This window comes from Nelumbo lutea, chromosome 3, assembly GCF_056320005.1.
Source record: "Nelumbo lutea isolate HS-2025 chromosome 3, American lotus-T2T, whole genome shotgun sequence".
Classification (NCBI taxonomy): domain Eukaryota; kingdom Viridiplantae; phylum Streptophyta; class Magnoliopsida; order Proteales; family Nelumbonaceae; genus Nelumbo; species Nelumbo lutea.
This window is the reverse complement of record NC_142686.1, coordinates 80,916,659-80,939,688: the sequence shown is the minus strand read 5'-3', so window position 1 is coordinate 80,939,688 and position 23,030 is coordinate 80,916,659. Positions and strand designations below refer to the sequence as shown.

The 23,030-nt window shown below is 38.5% G+C and overlaps 1 protein-coding gene and 1 pseudogene across 1 annotated transcript; one reads left to right on the top strand and one right to left on the bottom strand.

Annotated features, from left to right (window-relative positions):
* Positions 1-666: 666 nt before the first annotated feature.
* On the bottom strand, positions 667-2,315 carry LOC148865962 (Tetratricopeptide repeat (TPR)-like superfamily protein). The gene has a single exon (XM_088980907.1). It carries the CDS (start codon positions 2,263-2,265, stop codon positions 784-786), a length of 1,482 nt encoding a protein of 493 aa, XP_088837033.1. The 5' UTR covers positions 2,266-2,315; the 3' UTR covers positions 667-783.
* Positions 2,316-13,982: 11,667 nt separating this feature from the next.
* Positions 13,983-23,030, top strand: part of LOC148865961 (leucoanthocyanidin dioxygenase-like) — a 38,632-nt pseudogene continuing 29,584 nt past the window's right edge.

Here is a 23,030-nt window from a genome sequence, read left to right as displayed (position 1 = left end):
ATACCCTGCTCCGAAGAATCACTATTTGAATAATGAGCTTTGAGCCAAAAATTAATCTTTTATCATTTCTTAGAATAATTTCGAGCTGAAAAATGGAATTGGTTTTCCTACATCCAAACTTACAAATGATTCTCAGAATCACAAAATCCATCAAAATTAATTCTGTGAAAGCATTCAACAAACACAGCCTTATGGGCTGCAAAGGTACATTTGAATTTATCCCATTTGGGATGGCTGAACAAGGTGCAATGGAATTTTATTTGGAAAGGTTAACATAGGAATAACACTTACTGGCTCTAAAATTCCATTTCAATTGGAAGCGCCCCAAAGGAATGAAACCAACAGATTTTGATACATGCCTCACCTGGAATGACCAGCAATAGAATCACACCAGCATCTAAATGGCATCCTAATATTGTCGTCCTTGAATCCTAAAAAACCCAAATTTTACTACCCTTAATTTGTAAATATCCCAAGCATCAATACTACGGTGGAATTAAGATCCTGAACCTCCAAATTACCTTCTTGATAAATTAATTTAAAATATCCTATATCAACAGTTCTATATAGAAATTAAAGTTTACGATCAAATATATGCTTCAGACAAAAAATTCATATAGATGTCAATGTAGAAAGTGACTAATAAAGTTGTTAAGTTATTCAAACTTGAAGAACTAAACTTTCTAATATATATATAAAAAGCATATACAACCTAAAAAATTTCTCTCTATGATATCAACTCCTGGCTACTTGATAATGATTTTGTCTCTACCAAAAGTTTTTTTACATAAGATGTCTTGCTTCCATTTCATTGTGCAAACTAGTGGCCACTTCATCTTTTCCACATCTGGAAAGCCCTGCATAAAGCTCACCTAGAAGACTCAAATCAGGAACCATGGATCTCTCCAGCATCTCCCTCAAGAGATGCAATGCTCCATCAAAATCCTCATTCTTGCAGAAAGTTGATATCAACATACTTAAAATATCTGCATTCAGATGATACCCACTCTTTTTCATGATTTTGTAAAGCTGGAATGCACGCTCAGAGTTTTGTCTCACACACTGTCCACTGATAAGAGAAGAAAAGGTTGAGGCATTTGGGAGTAAGTTCTCCTTATAGAGCTTTTTCACCAGATATGCGGCTTTCTTTGTCTTACCCTCTTTGCAAAGCCCCAAAATCAGTGCATTGTAAGTTAAGATATCAACCTTAATTCCATTCATTAACATCTCCTCATAAAGTCTTCCTCCCATCTCACTGTTTCCCAATTGACTGTACCCATTTATTAAGGTATTATAGGTTACAATATTAGGAACCACATTCACAGCTTTCATCTCATTGAAAATCTTATTTGCTTCTTGTAGTTTCCCTTCCTTGCAGAATCCATGGATGAGGGTGTTAAATGTAACAACATTTGGGTGGCATCCATTCTTCCCCATGTTGCTCTTAAGTTTCATCGCCGAGCGTAGAAGACCTTGGTTACAGTATCCAGCAATCAATGTATTGTAAGACGCAAGTGTTGGTTTACAACCCATGTTCTCCATCTCCTTAAACACCTCAACAGCTTTCTCTACTTTTCCTGATTTACAAAGAGCACATATAACCATATTGAGGGTATACACATTTGGAGAGATCAAGCACCGCCTCATTTCCTTGTAGAATGCCAAGGCAGTGCCTGTCCGGTTTAGATCAATCAATGAGCTCATATATGCATTGCAAGATTCAATGGTTGGAAGGAACCCATAATCTCTCATTTGACAGAAAGTATCGGTGGCATTCCTGAACTTTTTCATATGGGCATAAGTCTTGAAGAGGGAATCAAAAACACGGGGAGATGAATCACAAAGGCGATATGAATAAAGTATAGCATCAAATAACTTGGATGGGCAATAAAGTGTTTTGGGGACTATACTATTTCTCAAAAGAGATTCAGCAGATTTGAACTTATTTGCCTTGGTAAGAATATGAAGAATTATGGAATTGGTTTCAAGCGTGTGGGAGTTGGATCGTTGGAGTTCAACCCAATTGAAGAATTCAAGCGAAAGCACAGAATCCTTTTGGATCCTCAAAAGAGTGTGTTTGATTCTAAATGGGGTCAGACCGGTGGCCAAAGTATTTAACTTAGCCCAATCGGACTGTACAAGGTGGCTGTGAGCAACGTTGACAAAGTCGAGATCTTGGCCTTTGGGGTCGGGAATTGTGCGATGGGGTATTGGAAGCGGGCTCCAACTCCGTCTTCCCAGATTTCGAAGATGTGCTGATGACATAGTGTTAGGATTCTGTGTTGCTAGACAATCAAAGTTGAAAACTTACAAATTGCTGAACCAGGGATCTTCAAAAAAAATTTTCATGGATTTTGGAGGCGGGAATTCCATTGCGTGCGTGGTCGTGGTGTATCCAAACATTCTCGGCAGCAGGCAATGGCGATGGCAGTTTAAGGACATCCCATTGAGAAGTAGCATTGCGAGATCAGTTCGAAGATGAGTAGCTCAGGTTTGAGACTAAAGATTCTTTCATTGAATCGCTCATTAAGGTCCGTTTTGCAGGCAACCAGTATGAGATTAGGTCAATTGGGAAAAGAAAGGACGGGGCGAGACACGGGACGCGAGAGATGGAAGACGAAGTTGGGGGATGGGTTAGTGACTTAGGGTAGGGCAAAAGAGAAAATGATTTGATTTGAATAGAAAGACACTTTTACCCTTCCTTGAAACGTTAAAACGAGAAGCAAGGGTGTCAGAGTCATCTCTTCGAGTCCGAATCTGCGCTCCTCACAAATCACTCCTCACTGCGTGTCCCAGCGGCCAGCGGCAAAATGCATGGTGAAATGTGGCTGTGAGGTCAGTGTGAGGAGTATTCCATTTCTTTTACCTTGGGATAGGGAGATTGTATATTGAGGAAGATTGTACATCATATTCCATGAATTTTTATTGTCCAAAATTCATCTTCCCTTAGATCATCATTAGTGACCATTAAGAGAAATTATATACATCAGCATTAATGCAATTTTAATGATCAAACTATCCCTAATGCCCACTCAGCTTTCTTAAACATATTTTTATGGCTAAAATTCCCAAATCGCCCAAGTGCCTTACACATGACATTTCCTGCTCGTAAAGAGACATTTTGCTCTCTAAGTGGTACTGCTTGAAGAAAGCTCAAAAAAGAAAAAAAAAAAATATAGCAAAACACCATCATAAGGTTATGATTTAACTTATTTTGGATCTATTTCTGATTACACACTTCTAGAACCCTTGAAGCTAATAAGGACATCAAATCATTCAATTGAATAGAACCCGAGAAATTGAATTGAAGGTCCTTCTCACCAAGCAACCTTGTTTATTTCATTTTACATTCACCCAGCAATGACAAAAGCAATCAAAGACAAGCTAATATTGTTCCACGGTTTAACTTATCATCAAGTAGAGGGCCTTTTTCGAGTCGCACCTAAACAGGCTCTGTTACATTTGCTTTGCATAGCCTCTATCACTAAATTGCCATCATAAATTTCTCCATACATGTCTCAATTAATGGTGTTCAAGGAACTGTTTTCAAATACTAACTTGATTAACTCGTGCACCTTGCATCTAATAGCATCATAAGTGTGCATCTTGGAGATATTATACTTGGATATAAATAGATAATTCAGATGCAAGATGCCAATCAGTTGGTTGGTAAGGTCTCCTGCAGGTTCTAGGGGAGACTTGGGATAGAATCCCACTTGCACTTGGGTTGGGGGATGGGTTGTAACCCTTCATAATAATATGGGAAAATTCTCAATTAGTATCTTGTACTTTGGGCCTTGTGCCAATTTGGTTTCCGAAATTTAAAATGCGACAACTCGATATCCAAACTTTCAAAATGTGTCAATCTAGTACCTGTCGTTAACTAGCCATTAAGTGATATTTTTAAAGATACAAATGCCCTTCGAGTATCATTTAATTCTCTTTATCAACCATCTAAACATTGACAAAAAATTAACAGTCCCAAATCCTTGCCTCTTCTATTCAAGGAAGTTAGGGTGATAGGCTAATTAATGGTAGGTACTGGGTTGACATGTTTTGAAAGTTTAGGTACTGAGTTGTCACATTTTAAAGTTTAGGGACCAAAGTAGCACTAGGCCCAAAGTACAAGGTACCAATTGGGAATTTTCCCTAATATTAATAAACAACTCAGATGAAGTATTAGAACAACCCATGTTTGTATTCCTAAGAGTGTGAAGTTAAAATCCAACAACTTCAAAAACCCAAACCATAAGGTCCATAATCCACTTCCTACATGTATAGGTAGGTATTCACATCTAATCTTCATTCTCCAATGCCGTGGTCAATAAAGTATTGAAGTTCTTTCAAAGGTTTTCTTTATCTTTTGAAATTAATCCATGTGTTTTTTTTGGGGGGGGGGGGTGAGGATTTTTCATCTTGATAATAATGTAAATCTCTATTTCAGACAGAACTAAGAATTTGGCAAATAGAGAATCTCATGTTAGTGGGTAATTTGATTGTATTGTTTCTTTAGGCTCAGTTTGGAAGGAGTACAAATACAAATATGTAGAGTGCAAAACCATACATTTTGTATTATTTTGCAAGCTTTTAAAAACCGACCTGGAAATAGAATTGTTCTAGCTACCGGTTTTAGGGTCAATGGTTCAACTGTCCAGGTCGAACGGTTCAGACATTTTGCATTAGGGCAAATATAAATGAGAAAGGAGTAGTGGAGAACTGGAGAAGGGACTACCAGCTGAGAAAGAAAAAATAAAGAAAAGAAGGAAAGAAAGAAAGGAAGGAGAAAGGAAAAAAAAGAAAATGAGAGAAAGGAAAAGAACAAAGGAAAGAGGGAAAGAGGGAAGAAAAAGGGGGAGGAGGGAAGGAGGGAAGAAGAAGGAATAGGAGGAGGATGATTCGATGCTCACCGGTGCCGATAATGTCGACGACGATGGTGGATGCAGATCTAAGATCGATTTCTCTACAACATTTAGATCTGTACTCTTCTACTTCTTCTTCTTCTTCTTCTTCTTCTCTCTCTCTCTCTCTCTTTGTGCTGGATTTCAGATTTGAGTTCATGCCTCAGACCATCAATTTCTCCTTTGCAACTTTCTTAAACTGTGAACTACTGTTTAGGTCAAATGAGTTGATGGTTCAACTACTCGGGTTAGTGGTTTTCTAATGAAGTCAATGGTTTTTGACCTAAGAATAGGTTTGGGGTGAAACAAAATTGGTTGCTTGGACAGTTTCCAAGCCAAACAGTCCGACCATCTGAGTCAACGATGGTTAAAAAACATTGTTATTTTATATGTATTTATATTGATGTGGGAGAAAGAAAAATTGCATGTAGTACTGCAAGTATACAACAATAAGCACAAGAAATACTAAGTTGAAAACAGAAAAATAAGTTGGATTTTTAAGGATTTCAGACCTGAACCTGAAGTAAAACTCTTCTGGAACAGTTCCACTACAGTAACAATCGCAGCAAGCTGGCCTCCCATGCGGACACGCAACAATGGAGGGATTGGAAGGTGCCAAAATGTGTCAACTCCTCAAAACAAGAGAGAAAGAACCAAAAAACCCTACAGAAACAACCCCCTTCTCTTTTATAAGACTCACAGGCTTGTTGGGCAAACTAATTCAAATATTTACACATAAGCCCCTAGAATGTTTCCCTCTCACCAACAACTCCTTAGGAACAAAACTAACTTCAAATGAACACCTAAAAGATAACTTTTGTTACAAAAAGCCCCAAGAGACCAAAACCCAACAGAAACGCACCCAACTGCCCTTGGCAAAAAAATTGATTTATAAAATGACAAAAATACCCCTAGTCCCAAACTGTTAACAAAGCTACCCAAAGACAACAATTTGGGATCCCACTACAAAAAACATGCAAAACAGAATACACTCACACATTTTTTTTCACATTTTTTTCACATTATTATTATTTTTATTTTTTATTTTTTGCTTCATCATTCCCACTGGGTTAAAAAGAACTCAACCTGTGTGAGCAACGATTTTAGCAGCCTTGCACATGTTTCCATCTAGCTTCATAAACTCCTCTTCACTAACCCAAGAGTGTTGGTAACTCAAACATCTTTTACACCCTTTACTTGTTCAAACACATTAGAACTACTAGCCCTTTGTTCTAGTCCTTGCCCATCCTTTGTTGCTGGTTATAGATCCCCATGGTAATCAAAGAGGCTTGTTACATTAAAAATGGGCAAAACGGACAAATCAGGTGGTAGCTCAATTTCATATGCATTGTCACCAAACCATCTTAGCACTTGACACAGACCAATATTTTTCTGCTTCAACTTATGGTAGGTCCCATTGGGAAACCTCTCAGGCTGCAAATAAACCATGACTAGGTCTCATGAAACTCTTTCATCCGACAATGCTTATCCTTAGCTTCTTTATACCTTTGGTTGTTTTCTTTCAGATTCTGTCATACATTCTCTTGAATCTCTCGAATGGATTCAAATAAAGTTTCGACATCATCACTCATTCACTACAACCCTGTTATAGGAGCTAGATCAACAATACTTTTAGGTGACCGAACATACACAACCTTGAAAGGAGTCTTCTCTATAGATCTATTAACTGAATCATTGAAAGCAAATTTAGCTTGTGGTAGAATAAGATCCCATTGCTTTAAATAGTCTCCAACTATGCTCCTCAAAAAGTTGCCTAAGATTTGGTTAACCACTTCAGTTTGTCCATCTATTTGTGGGTGAAATGTACTGCTATACTGTAGGGTAGTACCCATACACTTCCATAAAGTTCTCTAAAAGTGGCTAATGAATCTTGTGTCATGATCTGATGTGATAAATCTTGGCAATCCATGCAACCGAACTTCTTTGAAAAACAAGTTAGATACGTGAGAAGCATCATAAGTCTTTTTACATCAATAAAGTGGGTCATTTTAGGGAAACAATCAACCACAACAAAAATAGTCATTACCCCTAGCTGTTCTTGGCAATCCCAACACAAAATCCATAGTAATATCAGATTATGGTGCTTCTTGTATGGGTAAGGAAAGATACAAACCTGTATTTTGATACTGCCCCTTAGATGTTTGGCACTTGTGACGTCTATCAACATAATAGAACACATCCTTTTGTAGCATTGGCTAAAAGTACCTTTTGGAGACCATTTGAAGTGTCTTCTTGCGGCCAAAATGTCCCTTGCAATGTAAATCAGCAATGGATAATGCCTTCAAGGATCTTGATGGAATACATAACCTATTGCCCATGAATAAGTGACCATCATTCCACACAAACTTGGCTTGAATATCCTTGTCACCTTTTGTATAGCTTCTACAAATAGGGCCATAACAAGGGTCATCTTGGTATTGGTCTTTGATGGAGCTGAATCCCACAACATTAGTAGACATTGTTGACATCGAGTGAACTTTCCTACTAAGAGCATCAGCTACCCAGTTTTGCTGTCCAACCTTATTCTTCAAAACAAAATTATATTCTTGTAGAAAACCAACCCATTTAGCATGTCTTCCCTTTTATCTTCTGTTGGGAGTTAAGGTGTTTCAATATTTCATGTTCTGAATATAACACAAATTCCCATTGGATAAGATAATGCCTCCAAAACTTCAACACTTGCACAATGGCATAAAACTCAACATCATAAGTGGAATACCTCCTTCTAGCATCACTGAGTTTCTCACTAAAGTAAGCAACTGGACATCATTTTTGGCTAAGGACAGCTCCAATCCCAACATGGGATGCATCACATTCAACTTCAAACAACTTGTTAAAATTAGGTAAAGCCAATACCAGAGCCTTCGTCATCCTCATCTTTAGCTCTTGGAAGCTTTTCTCAGCTGCGGGAGCCCAAATAAATTCACCTCCTTTCAAGCATTCAGTAATGAGTGCCACAATAGTGCTGAAATTCTTTACAAATTGATAAAATGTTATTAGCCCATGGAAACTACAAATTTCAGTTAAGGTCATTGGTGTTGACTACTCTTGAATAGTCTCCACCTCAATCCCCTTGGCTGAAATAACATACCCCCAAAACACCAACGGATCTATCATAAAATTACACTTCTTCGAATTTATATATAGTTGATTTTGTCTCAAGACTTCTAGGATTGCTCTCAAGTGTCCTAAGTAGTTGTTATAATTTTTGCTGTGGATGAGTATATCATCAAAATAAACTACCATAAACTTTCCCATGAACAACCTTAAATCTTGGCTCATGAACCTCATAAAGGTGCTAGGAGCATTAGACAACCCAAATGACATAACCAACCATTCATAAAGACCTTCCTTAGTCTTGAATGCAGTCTTCTACTCATCCCTCTCTCGGATACGAATTTGATGGTATCCACTCTTCAGATCTATCTTTGAAAAGACTTGTGAGCCAACCAATGTGTCTAACATATCATCAAGGCGGGGTATGAGAAACTTGTATTTAATTGTAATCTTGTTAATGGCACGATTGTCAACACATATATGCCAACAACCATCTTTCTTTGGTGTGAGCAAAGCTGGTACAACACATGGGCTTAATCTCTCATGGATTGACTCCTTTAAAAACTTGGTTACTTGCCTTTGGAGCTCCTCATGCTCCTTGGGACTCATTCTATAGTGGGGTAGGTTAGGCAATGCTGCTGTCGACATTAAATCTATATGATGTTGTACATCTCTTAGGGGAGGAAGGTCATTGGGTAATTTTTCAGGCATCACATCAGCATACTCAAGAAGTAGCTTCTTCACCAACTCTGAGACAGGTGTTTCTTTGCTAACTTCATTTGTATCCAATACGTAAAAAACATCCAAATTCCTATTTTCTTGAGCCAATTTATTTGAGGTGAAGAGAGTAGTGGTTGGCTTTGTTTCCTTCTTTGGAAATGAATCAAGTTGCATTGGTTTAAGAGTTATCTTCTTATTATCTTTCACAAAGCTGTATGTGTTTTTGTCCCCATAATGAATGGTCTTACGGTCATATTGCCGTGGGTGACTCAAGAGAATATGAAATGTATCCATTGGGACAACATCACACCATATTGATTCTTCAAATGTATTACCAATGGAAAATTAACTAGGCATTTAGAAGAAATTCTTACTTCACTTCCTTTGTTGAACCACAAAATACGATATGGTCAAGGGTGTTGAACAATCTTGAGCTATAACTTATCCACCGTCTCTTGAGAAATAAGATTCTCACTACTCCCACTATCAATAATTAGTTTACACAACTTCCCACCAGTTGTACAATGTGTTCTAAAGATATTCTTTCTTAACCAATCCCCTGGTAGTGGTTCTTGAGGTGCAACCATAGAGTGTTGTATCACTAGAACTTCACCCTCAATATCCCTATCGAAGTTTTCTTCCTTTAAAGCATTAGCTTCAGTAGTTTCAGCCACTTGTCCATCATCAACATGACCTATATCATCTAGTTGTTCATTAGTGACTTCATTAACCATATGTGTTTGCCCTTCAATCCTTTTCTTAGGACATTGATTTGAACGATGTCACAACTCCATACACCTAAAACATCTAATAGTAGGCTGCCCTTGACTACTCTTTATTGCATTTGAATTCCCTTGGACTGTAGGTCATGTTTGGTTGATCACACAACCCCTACCAGCCCCAACACTTCGACCTACTGATGAAGATATACCTTGGACAATAGTTAGCTTTTACCCTGAGCTTTGACTCAATTGAGCTTCAACCTTTAGAGCTAGCTGATATGCATCCTTTACCTTATATGGGCAATATAGGCTGATTTGATCTTGTATTGGCAATCTTAAATCATTGATATATCTACTAACTCTTTGCTGTTCAGTTTTTGACGTATTACTCCAAAGAGTTAATCTATTAAACTCTTTTGTGTACTCTTGCACACTCTTTTCCCATTGCCTTAAATTCTGCATCCTTTGGTAAAGAGTTTGCTCATAGTCTAGTGGTAAGAATTGGGATTTAAGATTCTCTTTCATTCTTTCCCAAGAACTAACCTTTCTTTTCCCCTTCCTTTCTCTGTCCCTTTGGTAATTTTTCCACCAATCTAAGGCTGTTCCATGCATCATGGCTGTTACAAGCTTAACTTTTCTTTCTTCATTCATTTCTTTCCATTCAAAATAATTTTGAATACTATCCAACCAGTCTGGAAGTTCTTTAGGTTCCAATTCACCATCAAACTCATAAATATAAAGTTGAACACCATGACCTTGATTGGATTGTAAAGCTTGCACTATTCGGTCTTCCCACTGCTAGTTATTGTTCCTTCCATGTTGACCATCTTCAGGTTGCTTAATGTCTTCACTAATAATGTCAGTGAGTTGATCATCAACTCTAGGAGCTTGTCTTCTTCTTACTAGCCCCAAATAATTTTCTATGCCACCATCCCTAGTAGCATTTTGAGCTACAAGTTGAGTAAGATGTTCAATCTGTTCTTGCAGTCCCCTTATAGCCTCTTGGAAAACTTCTACAGTAACATGTTGTGGTCTTCTTCCACCCCTACCACATCCACCCCTTGCAGCCATGATAATATAGAAAACACATGAAAGAGATGAACTTTGAAGCAAAACCCAAGGAACGAACTTGCTCTGATACCACTTGATGTGGAAGAAAAGACAAATTATAAGCAGTACCTCAAGTATACAGTAATAAGCACAATAAATACCAAGCTGAAAACAACAAAATAAGTTGGATTTTTAGGGATTTTAGACCTGAACCTGAAGTAAAACTCCTCTTAGAACAGTTCTACTACAGTAACAATGGCAACAAGTTGGCCTCCCGCGTGGCCATACATTGATGGAGGGATTGGAAGGTGCCAAAATGGGTCGACTCCTCAAACCCAAGCTCCCAATGCTTGAAAACCCTAGTTGGCACTGAACTACAACTCAAACAAGAGAGAAATAACCAAAAGACTCTGACAGAAATAGCCCCCTTCTCTTTTATAAGACTCATTGACTTACTGGACAAGCTAGTTAAAATATTTACACATAAGCCCCTGAAATGTTTCCCTTTCACCAACAACTCCTTAGGAACAAAACTAACTTCAAATGAACACCTAAACGATAACTTTTGTTTCAAAAAGACCCAAGAGACCAAAACCCAACAGAAATACACCCAACTGCCCCTAGCAAAAAAATTGACTTATAAAATGGCGATAATACCCTTGGTTCCAAATTGTCAACAAAACTACCCAAAGACAACAATTTAGGATCCCACTACAAAAAACATGCAAAACATAATAATTCACACATTTTTTTCTTTTTTTTTTGCCTCATCATATACTATACATATTTGTATTTATTCTCCTTCTAAACTAATCCTTAAATCCACTTCTCAGAGCTATTCTCTCCTCACTCTTCTTTCCCTGTATAACTTCTATTTTAGATAGAATCAAGAGGTGGGCAAATGAAGAATCATGAGTTCGATGATGCAGAGGTGGTTGTCTTCTTCTCCTCAAGCGATGTTTGAAGAAGCAGAGGTGGTTGTCTTCTTATCCTCGGGCAACATTCAAAGATGCAACAATGCCTATCTTCTTCTCCACAAGCAATCTATTGACCCTATCTTCCCGGGTAAGAAGGCCACTCACTCTTCCTCTCCGCCACCCCTCTACAACTATTGACTATTGAGATTTAACTTTGTCGAGGCTTCCATATTCCTTTTTCTTTTTCTTTGTTGGAACTTGGATGTGACACCAAAGAAACAATTTGCACAACATTCTTGATTCTTGTGATGGTACCAACTGAACCACCCCCAGTTTGTCATTGCGGATGAGAAATGGAATATGTTTTAATTTTCCACTATCTTTGGTTGGCCAAGAGGAGCGCCAAGTCTAGGAGCGTGTGTATTTGTTATTTTCCTTGAGTTCATTAGGCTGCATTTGGCATTCCTTATTTTAAGGACTTATCCCCTTTTGCTCTTAAAATGCCCCAATGGACACTGAGCTTTTAATTGCAAAAAGGAGATACATCCTTAAAATAAGGATTGCCAAATGTAGCCTAGGTAAGTTAAAAAGGTGGCTTGTGGGTTCTGTATTTTTTTGATCATGTCTCTTTAGCACAGATTTTTTTGTGTTCTAGGTTTTGTTTTTTATCATTGAACTAGGGGCAATATTGGTATTAAAAAATCATTTGCAGTAAGCTATTATCAGCTCTAAATAATGCACATATGGTGGTCTTGTATATGTTATGTGGTGCCAATCAATAAGACATATATAAGTAGTACTTGAAAAGTTTAGGGTATATATAAGTAGTTTATCGATTCTCTCTCTCTCTCTCTCTATCTATCTATCTATATATATATATATATATATATATAATCCCTTCTTATTCAGGTGAAGGTTCAAAGTATGGGAAACACTATGTATAGTAAAAAGGTAATTTTGAGAGATGTATTAGGATATGTGTTTTGAATATGTATATGTAAGAGAAAAATTAAGATGCACATGAAAATACTATAAATGCTTCAATAAATTATAAGAATATATAAATAATTTATATATTTAATGTCCTTATATTTAAATGTTATTTATATATTCTTATAATTTATTGAAGCATTTATAGTATTTTCATGTGCATCTTAATTTTTCTCTTACATATACATATTCAAAACACATATCCTAATACATCTCTCAAAATTACCTTTTTACTATACATAGTGTTTCCCATACTTTGAACCTTCACCTGAATAAGAAGGGATTATATATATATATATATATATATATATATATATATAGAGAGAGAGAGAGAGAGAGAGAGAGAGAGAGAGAGAGAGAGAGAGAGAGAGAGAGAATCGATAAACTACTTATATATACGCTAAACTTTTCAAGTACTACTTTATATATATATCTTAACCTACCCGTATGGTTTATCTAATTGACTAAATTTACCTTTACTGTTTATATATTGTTTTAAAGTACCCATACTATTTTTGACAAATGACATCATTGTTAAGTGCTAATGGAAAAAATGAAATATCAAATTTGTCATCCACTATTCTTCAAAATTTTAAAATAAAACCCAATTGGCGAAAAATTTTAGGAAGATAGGAAGTAGATTGTTGCTCATCTCTATCTTTGTCTCCATCTCCATCTCCATTTCTGTCTCCTCTGTTTTCCGTTTCCGTTTTTGTTTGCGTCCTCTTATTGTCTCCCTCACATGAGTCAAAATGGTATCAATTTACTAGGGGCCCATTTACTGTGTCTTTCCGCACATTGTTTTGATTGTTTACAAGCCACGAAGACCAATTTTCGATCTATTTCCATTTGTTATGTGAAAATTTAGCTGCCAAAAGACGGAACACCGAAAAGACACGAAAAACCCATTTTGGATTGATTTCGGGATGCTCTAAATGAAGCTTCTCGCGTCTTTTACGTTTTAATCTCACACGGAAAGATGTGAAATGACGTGCATCTGCCAAACGTGTTTCAGGCTAGTAAGATCTTCATGCAAAATCTCAATACGTTTTTTACATATCGGAACTATCAGAAGGCCTTTCCAAAAAGATGCACCGAACGGGCCCGACCCCGATTAGATGCCAAAGCCTCCATTCTCTCTCAAATGGAGATGACTATTCTCATCCACCAAATCTTACCATACATATATTTCCTGTAAATTGCTTTGTCCATAACAGTAAGCGCCAGTGCAACTGTCTACACCGTAGAAATCATTCTAAGAAATGATTAGTCTACGATTTTGCTTCAAAAAATTTGTAGTGACAAGTTCGCTGCTGAATTTCAAAACTTCAAGAGACAGATAGCTAATGAAAACACCCCGACACGGGAAAAGGTTTCAACGATAAATAATTTTGGAAAAATTCCCAATCTGTATCCTGGAGTTTGACAAATTGGTCATAAACTTTGAAATAAAACACATGGTTCATCTTCTTCCTCAAGAAGATCAAATTGAGCCTAAGCTCTTTATTACAAACACTACAAATGCGACCTTTTCTAATAGAACTACTCATTGGATGGTTGGAATTACTCCGGATCATTCTTATTTTCTTTTTTTTTTCAATATTCTAATGAGAACTGTATTGAGTAAATCCCCAGTACAGGAGTTACAATCTGATCTACTTGAGGTACCTGAATCCTCATCGGATGAAGCTTCAATCCAGTGCATGTGTAGTGTGAATACGTGCGTCCTCAGGAAGAGCTGATCAGCATCGTAGACGTGTTTGAGGATGAGAAGAAAACTGACGGACCTCAAATTCCAACTGTTGATTCGAAGGGTCTCAATTCGGAGGACACCGTAGAGCGAGAGAAATGCTGGGAGGAGTTGAAGAAAGCTGCCATGGAGTGGGGTGCCATGCACCTTGTCAACCATGGCATAACTGATGATCTTATCGAAAGGGTCAAGGCCGCCGATAAGGAGAAGTATGTATACGATCAAGCCTCCAACTTGAGTAGTGGGAGATTACTTCTTCCACCTCATATATCCTGAAGACTAAGTGTGATTTGTCTATCTGGCCCAAGACTCCTGTCGACTACACGTAAGTTTATCATTGCAAATCCGTCCTTTTTTGTACTTCACTTGTTCTTTGTTAAGGATAATGAGAATCAAGAGTCCTCTGTAGATTCGGATCTGTCCTCCTAGGATAATCCCTGTCAGCTACTTAGGATAATCTTTATCCTAATCCTATTGTAACTATCCCACTCTGTGATTATCTGTACATTCTCCCAGTTCTTGTAGAACTCCATTGTAATGTAAACAACTCAACTATAAATACCATACGTCTAATGGTATCCCTCGCCATCGACAATATTCTTGATCCCAAATTATATTATTGTTTTCAGTTCTTTTTATCTTAACTTGGTATCAGAGCCATGACTCACAATGGTGTGCACACGGCAGCAAGCTCAAACATAGGAAGCTCCAATCAGTTCCTAAGCTCGATGTTGGGTACATCAGCGATCAACGTCCCCAACATCTCCCGTTCGCTTCCCATCAAGCTGAGTCACGACAACTACTTACCTTGGAGGGTGCAGATGATTGTAGTCCTTAGAACTCACAAATTGCTTGGTGACGTAGAAGGAACCATGCAAGCTTCTCCAACCCATATCGATGGTCCTAATGGACAGAGAGTGATGAATCCAAAATATGATAACTGGGTGCAACTGGATCAACTTGTTCTTGGGTGGGTCATTTCTTCTCTCACTGAGATTATGGTGACAGAAGTGATCGGTTTGACTACATCAGCAGAAGTCTGGAAGGCCATATCTACAACCTACTCCGCCATCTCAAGGTCGAGAGCTCTTCATCAAAAGTGACAGCTGTAGAGCATCAAGAAAGGATCAGAATCGATAATCGAGTATTTCAGGAGAGCCAAGGTAATTACCGACAGCCTAGCAGCTATTTCTGAGCTGGTAGGCAAAGAAAACCTTATTCTCTACATTCTTTCTAGACTGGGGACCGAGTATGAGTCCATAGTCATTGTGATCACTAATAGGATTGGTTTTGGTTTTCTTACTATTAATGATATACTGGGACTTCTCTTAAATTATGAAGCATGGTTGGAACAACACAATCCGCCCACTGCTGATACCCCCCTTCTACAAATTTTGCCTCACATGACAAAAATAAAAATTGAAACTCAAAAAATACAAACCGAGGGGGCGGTTCAGCTCTCTGTAATGGCAGAGGTTGCGGCGATGGCCGCAACTATCCTAATCAATCTAATGGCAGCAGAAATAATGGTGGTGGCCGTGGGAAAGGAAAATTTTCCCAAATAATTTGCCAGGTCTGCAACAAACTAGGCCATGGCGCTCTTACTTGTTGGAAGCGCTATGACTAATCCTATTAGGGAGAACAACAAACTCCTTTAAACACTGCTGCGTATCACACAAGTGATGGAAATGAAGTTGATCCCACATTGTATCTAGATTCAGGTGCCACTCATCATCTAACTCCAGATGTAGACAATCTGTAGAATTGGTCTGAGTACATGGCTTTGGATCAGGTTAACGTTGGTAATGGATTAGGTTTGCGAATTTTACATTCCGGTTCTTCATCATTGACACATAATAATCATACATTTGCTCTCAACTCCATTTATCATGTTCCTCACATCACCAAGAATCTGTTTTCTATGAGAAAATTTATCAAAGACAATAATATTTACCTTGAATTCCATCACGATTTCTTTCTTGTGAAGGATTATACGGGGAGAGTTCTCATTAGAGGAACCAGTAGAAATGGACTCTATCAATTTCTTGGAGGGACTCAAGTCAACAATAAAGCAACTACCTTGTTGGAGAACTTACTACATTTTCAGGATGGCATCAATGACTAGGTCACGTTGCATTCAGAGTAGTAAGTCAGATTATCTCCAAATTTGGTTTACCTTGTTAGAGTCGTACTAGTACTATTGTGTGTGAGTCGTGTCAAATGGGTAAGTCATAGACAACATTTTCCAGTTTCACAATTAACCGCATCACATCTGTTAAAAGTTGTTTATTTTGATGTATGGGAACCAGCCCCGATTATTTCTAATAACAGTTTCAAATATTATGTTATTTTTGTGGATGGTTTTTCAAAATTCACTTGGCTGTACCCACTCACAAAGAAATCTGAAGTCATGGATGCTTTTCTAAGCTTCAAACGACACGTGGAATGTTTGTTGTCCACGAAAATAAAAATCTTTCAATCTGACTGGGGAGGGGAATTTCACTCTCTCTCCCGGTACCTCGACTCTAAAGGAATTCATCACCATCTGGCATGCTCACACACTCATGAACAAAATGGTACAGTTGAAAGGAAGCACAGAGACTACGTGGTCGCTCTCCTGTTTTCTTTCTGGACTGACGCTGCCCATATAGCAGTATATCTGATCAATCGGCTTCCCACTCTGACACTACGTGGTCGCTCTCCATAAGAGGTACTGTTTCAATGAACCACGGATTACATTTTTCTCAAAATTTTTGGTTGTGCCTGTTATCCTCTTCTATGATAGTATAATTGCCACAAATTTGAATTTTGGTCACAACAATGTATTTTTTCTGGGATATAGTGCTGGTCACAAGGGTTACAGGTGTTGGCATCTTTCCAGTGGACGTGAATACATCAGTCGGCATGTCATGTTTGATGAATCGCGGTTTTTGGGTATGCAACTCTTCCCAGTTAACCGCTCCAATATTGATCGTACCACTTCTTCTTTTGGTGCCCCCATTGGAACAGTTATAGGTCCATCGAACCTATTAGTAGCAGCTCCATTGTCAGTTGGCATCTCTACTCCATCCGGTGATGTCTCCTCTCCATCATCAGATCTCCACCAACAATCCTTGGTGCCATTGGAGACCCCTATTGCTCCTACTCTATCCATTGAGTCTGCTCCCAATAGTGATCCATCATCTACCTTTGAGCCGCCTTGCCGAACCAGACTGATTCAAGAACTTCTTGATGCTACCCCTGCTGCACCTCTCCCTCCATAGAGAACTCATACCATGGTCACCAGATTGGTGAGCTCCAAAGCATCCCTTGCGATGGCTACCACCAGGTATCCTATTTCGGTAGCTCTTCTTGCTAACATCACACCAAAACAATGTGAACTGGCCACATATTCTAGTGTGGCCAAGCATCCCCACTGGTAGCATGCTATGGAACAAGAATACTGTGCCCTCATAAACAATAATACTTGGGATCTTGTTCGGTACCATCCTCACTTGGTGGCGCAGGGTTTCAACCAAGTACTGGGTCTTGATTTTTCTAATAGTTTTAGTCCCATGGTTAAGCCCGTTACAGTCGTACAGTCATTGCCTTGGTCGTATCCTTTGGGTGGGATATCCGATAGCTCGATATTAACAATCCATTCTTGATTGGGTTTGTTTCTAAGGACATCTATGTACGACAACCCAAGGGATTTGGAGATCCTTCAAAACCCAATCATGTCTGCAAACTACGCAAAGCACTATACGGACTATGGCAAGCTCCATGAGCTTGGTTTTCTCAACTGAGTGCTGCTCTTCTTAGTCTTGGTTTTCACTGTTCTCAGGCTAACCCATCCTTATTCATATATAGCAGAGTAAGTCTCCATATTTATTTTGGTTTATGTTGATGACATATTAATCACTGGATCCTCGCCTCATGATGTCTCTCGCATCATCTCCTCACTTTCGGAGACCTTTGCACTTAAGGACTTGGGTAATCTGCACTTGTTCTTGGGTATAGAAGCTTACTTCACTTCCACAGGATTGGTCCTTATGCAATGACATATTAGCAGATGCCAAACCAATTGCTTCTCCCATGGCTTTGTCATGGAAATTATCTTCTCTCTAGGGTGTAGCTCTATCGTATCCATTTGAATATAGAAGTATTGTGGGAGACCTCCAGTACGTCACTATCACTCGACCAGATATAGCCTATTTGGTCAATAAAGTTTGCAAATTTCTTCATGCCCCCACAAATGCTCTTTGGGTTGTTGTTAAAGGATTATCCGTTACTTAAAGGGCACATTGGATGTTGGTCCTCATTTCATCAAATCCAATTCTCTTCAGCTTCATGCGTTTAGTAATGCAGATTGGGCCGGATGCCCTGATGATCGGAAATCCATAGGTGGATATTGTGTATATTTGGGAAACAATCTCATTGCGTGGAATGCCAAGAAACAAGCAACAATAGATCATTCCAGTACAAATTCGGTGGCAAAACTTTTATGGTTCCAGTCCCTTCTTGCAGATCTAGGTTGTTCATCCACATTCCCTTCCATTGCTTGGTGTGACAATGTGGGTGCTACACACCTAGCTGCACACCCGGTGTTCCAGGCACACATCAAACACGTTGAGGTTGATTTTCATTTCTTACGATATTTAATTCTCAAACAGAAACTGCTGGTGAAATTTATCTCCTCCAAAGATCAGATAGCCGACATCATGACTAAGGCTCTTCCAACACCATGATTTCTTCATCTTTGGTCCAAGATGCACGTCTTCACAAAGCCATTTCGCTTGTGGGGGCATGTTAAGGATAATGAGATCCAATAGTCCTTTGGAGATTCAGATCTATCTTCCTAGGATAATCCCTATCATCTACTTAGATCTCTATCCTAATCCTATTGTAACTATCCCACTTTATGATTATCTGTATATTCTCCCAATTCTTGTAGAACTCCATTCTAATGTAAACAACTCAACAATAAATACCATACGTTTGATGGTATCCCTCATCTTTGATAGTATTCTTGATCCCAAATTATTTTCTTGTTTTTAGTTCTTTTTATCTTAAGTGAGATGGCGAGCATGTATGCAAGACAACTTAGAAGCTTAGCGACCAGGGTGTTAGCATTGTTGCTGGGGTTGGGACTGAAAGAAGGGAAACTAGAAAAAGAAGTTGGGGGACTAGAAGAGTTGTTGATGCAAATGAAGATCAACTACTACCCCAAGTGTCCCCAGTTGGATCTAGCACTTGGGGTTGAAGCTCACATCAACGTTAGTTCTCTCACCTTCATACTCCATAACATGGTACCTGGCCTACAAGCATTCCAGGACGATAAGTGGGTTGCGGCCAAGTGCGTGCCCAACTCTGTCATCATGCATAGGAGACACCATTGAGATACTCAACAATGGGAAGTACAAGAGCATCCTTCACAGGGGAGTGGTGAACAAGGAAAAGGTTAGGTTCTCGTGGGCAGTCTTCTACGAACCACCAAAGGAGAAAATTGTTTGGGTTATGGTTGAGCTGGCTCCGGATGCCACGTGTCGCCTACATGGCCACCCCATCTCTTCGGCTACATTAGTACTATGTCAACTCCGTGGCCCAACCTATCTTTTCAGCCACGTCGACATCACCCCATCTCTGGGGATTAGGTCTTATACCGAAGACCTCAGCGGTTAAACTCATCCTGACAATCCCAGAAACCTCATCCGACCCGGACACGTATCCTTGGCTATAAAAGGGTACATCCCACTCAAGGTAAGGGATCCAACTTCTGAATTCATACCGTTACTCTGCTCAGACTAGCATTGTTCTCCAATTGCTCAGACCAACACTATTCTCCAACTACTTGGCCCAACCCCGACCTTCTTCAACTAACTTGAGCATTGGAGTATCTACTTGGGGATAAGTCCTCAGGCCTCTAACTTGTTTCTTGTTCACAAATCTTGGTGTGTGGCTTTGTCCTTCCACCTAGGCCCAGTTGGCAAGGATTATCTGATTGTGACCTTGGTTCTTGCACTACCTAGGATCGAGCAGCATCAAATTGGTGTCGTTTCTGGGATACACATGAAAAGCCTTTTCTGAATCTCTCTCACCATGCAATCAAGAACTGATCAAAATGTCAAGAAATACTTCGGAACGCTCAACTACATGATCCCCATCTCGGGGATCCTGTTCTCATCGCAGTCCTCCATGCGAAGAAACATAGCAACCTCAACAACAAGCCGTGGTCGACCCTGTTTAGTTCCAAGAGATGCAAGAAAATGTCGACAAGATCTTGGCAATGATGTTGTTGCTGGGATCAATGGCGCGACCCACTCAAACCATCCCCCCTCTTGCCCCATGACTGGATCATTGTGGCATTCTCAAGTGCACTAGCCGTTCAAGTAGTAAAGTAGTGAATAGAGTATCATTCCCACGAGGATTTAGGAAACAATTACTAATACTAAATTGGTCATTTCTTATCTGATCAACAACAAATCAAAACTTTATTCAAAAGCTAAAAATCCTAAACTAAAATTCATCTAAATTATTGGCCCAATTGCCTTCAATTCAGGTTAGAAGAGTAAGCAGTAAATGTTAATCTCAGAATTCAACTATCAATCAAATTGAATCATTCGAATAGATTGTGATTGGGCCTTGGTTTGGTATAACCCCAAGGTCATGAACAGCCTCTCTCAAGCACATGTTCATCCTATGCATGAGTGACGATTCTTCTATCTCTAGCAAGAATCTAATCATTCATGCATGCATTTCTTCAAACACATCTAAGGCATCAATTCAAATCTGAATTGATCACCAACTGAATTGTGGTCTGAATTGATCACCAATTCAAATATGAATTGATCACAAACCTGACCTGAAATCGGATCTGCTAACTGTTGTACTGTAGTAGCCTTGCTACAGATCTGAATGCTAGTAGAATGCATTGCTGCTTTTTATTGAACATTTGAGGCATCACAATTATTCACTCCAAACACACATCCTTAGCTAATTTAGATTGGGTACAAGTGGATAAATCCAAGAATTCAGTCCACCCACAATTCATAGTATGCTCTGTATCAGTTCAGTCCTCACATCATATCAATTGCATTTCAGATCTGAATTTTTCTCAATCTTTGCTATCCATTCACCCTTGAAGCAGGCTGGATGTGTCATAGGGTGAATTGGGGTAGTGATGGCACCCAATTCACCTCAATCTTGCATAGGTTCAGGTCTAAGTTCAGATGAACTCAGATCTGAACTGAGTAGTTCTTCAACAACAGAATTCAGGTCTAAACTTAGGTCTGAGTTCAGATCTGAATTTTCAATTGCCCTACTTTCATTCATTCAATTCTATTTTTTTTTTCTTTTCATTTTTAATTTTTTTTTCTTTTTGTAATGGAAGAGTAAAACGCTGAAACAACAAAATAACTAAGTCTTTTCAGCTGAGTGCTGCAGGTCTATGTTCTGTAGATTTGAGTGTTGAATACAACTCAAATATGCAACACTCATGTTTTAAATTTTTTTCTCCTTTTTTTGTTTTTTCATTTTGAAGATAACAACTCCAAAATTGAAAGGAAATCAGATCTACTTCTATAAAGATAAAGCTGAAACAAAGGAATGAATTAATCTAATAAAGAAAGAAGAAACATAGCTAAATCAATACAGGTATTGCATCCAAGGCTAAAATGTAAAATGAAGCATTGAAAACCATCTATGAATGCAATGCTGAATGAAACCAGATTAAGAATGCCCAATGTTTCCTAATATTTCTTCTATAAATCCATAGCAACGGTGCCAAAAACTTGACCGAATTATTGTGGCATTAGCAAGTGCACTAGCTGTTCAAGTAGTAAAGTAGTGAATAGAGTATCGTTCCCATGAGGATTTAGGAAATAATTATTAATACTAAATTGGTCATTTCTTATCTGATCAACAACAAATCAAAACTTTATTCAAAAGCTAAAAATCCTAAACTAAAATCCATCTAAATTATTGGCCCAATTGCCTTCAATTCAGGTTAGAAGAGTAAGCAGTTAATGTTAATCTCAGAATTCAGCAATCAATCAAATTGAATCCTTCAAATAGATTATGATTGAGTGTTGGTTTGGTATAACCCCAAGGTCATGAACAACCTCTTTTAAGCGCATGTTCATCCTATGCATGAGTGATGGTTCTTCTATCTCTAGTAAGAATCTAATCATTCATGCATGCATTTCTTTAAACACATCTAAGGCATCAATTCAAATCTGAATTGATCACCAACTGAATTGTGCAAATTATCTCTAACCTTGCATGCAATTCAGTTCTTGAATAGTAGATCTGAATTCCTAGAGTCTTTCTCAAGCACTCTAAGAATTCCAAGCTTTAGATCAAATCGGTCAATCTGAAAATTGCAGATCTGAATTCTCTTTCAAGCAATTCAGATATTGCAATCTCAGATATGAGAATTCAGATATGAGTTTTGAAAGTTTAATTGGCTGAATTGATCTACAATTAACCCCTATTCAAGAAACTTCAAGAACAATTCACACCCATTCGAATGAATCAAAAAGAAATTGATTGCTGATCTGAAATTTTACAAACTTAATTACATCAAGAAAGAATGGAAGAGGGAGAAAGAAAAAAATTACAACAAGAAAGCTGAATTCAAATCAAAAGAAAATGAAAATAGAATGGAATTATTACAATAGATCTCTGAATAAAAAACTCCCAATTTCGAACTCACCTTCTCTTCTTGCTAGCTTGACTTGAACTCCTTCAGCCCTTCTTCTTCTCCTCCTTGCGCCTAGCCCTTCTTCTCTTCTCTTCTATTCAAGGTGTTCGAACCTCTAGGAGTGGGGGAGCCTTGAACTCCAGTAATTGAACACCTCTCCCCACTCTAGAGGCCTCCTTATATAGATTTGCAAGGGGGCTCTTGCCCCTTCTTGAAGCCTCTAGA

Coding starts and splice junctions, on each gene's coding strand:
- LOC148865962 (XM_088980907.1), bottom strand. CDS start 2,265: ATGTCATCAGCACATCTTCGAAATCTGGGAAGACGGAGTTGGAGCCCG.